This window comes from Glossina fuscipes, unplaced genomic scaffold (genome assembly GCF_014805625.2).
Source record: "Glossina fuscipes isolate IAEA_lab_2018 unplaced genomic scaffold, Yale_Gfus_2 80839, whole genome shotgun sequence".
NCBI lineage: Eukaryota > Metazoa > Arthropoda > Insecta > Diptera > Glossinidae > Glossina > Glossina fuscipes.
The window spans coordinates 1-1,723 of record NW_024004658.1 but is presented as its reverse complement, the minus strand read 5'-3'; the positions used below and the strand labels follow the sequence as shown (position 1 = coordinate 1,723).

At 35.7% G+C, this 1,723-nt stretch overlaps 1 protein-coding gene across 1 annotated transcript; it reads left to right on the top strand.

The window, feature by feature from the left end:
* Nucleotides 1-7: 7 nt before the first annotated feature.
* Nucleotides 8-1,711, top strand: LOC119644032 (transcription factor grauzone-like; the record flags this gene model as incomplete). The annotated part of the gene is made up of 4 exons (XM_038043562.1): nucleotides 8-120; nucleotides 180-1,003; nucleotides 1,063-1,449; nucleotides 1,505-1,711. Coding segments are annotated over exons 1-4 (1,529 nt in total), but the record flags the coding sequence as incomplete, so codon positions are not given.
* Nucleotides 1,712-1,723: the final 12 nt, after the last annotated feature.

The window sequence follows — 1,723 nt, the reverse complement described above, 5'->3', positions numbered from 1 at the left end:
GAACTAAGAATGATTTGTCGCTTGTGTTTGAAAGAAGTTAATGAATTTAAAAGCGTCTTTGATGCGGCGGAGTCCAAACTGGATATGGCCTCAATAATTGCAAAATATTTTTGGTTTGAGGTAAATAATTTTCGACTATTTCCGCAAAGAAAATAAAAAAGTTTTCTTCTGTTCTGCAGCTCCAACAAAACGATCAAATATCAACAGTAATTTGTAATAATTGTTGGCTTAAAGTCTCTGATTTCCATGAGTTCTATAAAAGTGTTGAGAAAGCTCAGAGCAATTTAGGCGAGAATGTCGTAGTGAAACTAGAAAACAATAATATAGAGCATTCCATAGAAAATGTTATGATTCAATCGATTCCTTTTTCAAATAAACTTGAGCCCAATGATGATTTGAACGAATCTAATGATGAGTATCCTTTCGAGATGCCAATAGATGAGGCGGATAATAAATCATCATTACTTCTAAAAGAAAAGGATTTCAATGACAAACGTTTTAGCACTAATGCTGCGGAAGAAGTTAGGAATGTCATTAATTACAAAGACGAAAAATTTGGTGACGACGATGGCGACCCATTTAATAGCGAGGAAACAAAAATTGGCAACAAAAGAAAAAGTACTAAACTATCAAAAAAGGAAAAATCTGTCAAGTCTGCAAGAACGATTAGAATGAAAAATGCTTCGCCCAAATTACCACGGAGTACAAATGAAAAAGGTACAAGAAAATTGAGTAAAAGCGAAAACAATGATCCAAAAAAGACAAAAATGAAAAAACCCCTTGAAGATCCCAAAAGTTTGGCTATCGATGAGGAGATCGCTAAGTTTATGAAACTACAATGTGAGCGATGCAAGTTGGAAGTTGCAAACTTTAGCGCTCTTCAAAGTCATATGCTCACCGAACATAAAATCAAAGGTTACACCCGATGTTGTCATAGGAAATTTTCGTCGCGAGTTTTGCTAATTGACCATATACGACAGCATGCAAATCCCGATTGTTTCAAGTGAATAAATTCACGTGGGTCAATTTGATTTCTAAATATTATTTTGATTTTGTTTTTAGATGCGGTCCATGTAAGCGGGTTTTCGCAGACCGTAAATCTATGCAAAATCATTTCCTTATCAAACATCAAAAGGATGAGGATAAAATGTTCTCCTGCTCACAATGTTCCAAGAAATTTGTTAGAAGATATTTATTACGACAGCATGAATTGGTGGGTCATGGCGACCATAAAAACGCTTCTTTAGCTGTTGATGAGGAAATAGCCAAATTTATGTCATTACATTGTGAAAAATGCAACGAAGAGGCGACCAACTTTAGAGCCCTTAATCGGCATATGCGTGCTGAACACAACGTGCAAGGCTACGTCAGATGTTGTAATAGGAAATTTCGTGAGCGTGGTTCGCTTGTTGAGCACATACGCGCACATTTAAATCCTGCTTGTTACAAGCAAGTAAATCCATTTTTAAGGAAAACGTTAAATAATTTTTTTTTTTTTTTCTAGATGTGGGGAGTGTAGTCTCGTTTTTCCCGATCGCAAGTCGATGCGCAATCATTTTCTTATGATTCACCAAAAGGACGAAGACAAACCTTTTGCTTGTTTTGCTTGTTCTCAGTGTTCCAATAAATTTGTTACAGTATACTTGTTACAATTACATAAAGTGGTTGCTCATGGTGACCCTACAAATACTTGCAAAAGCTGTAGCAGAAAGTAAGCTGTTTA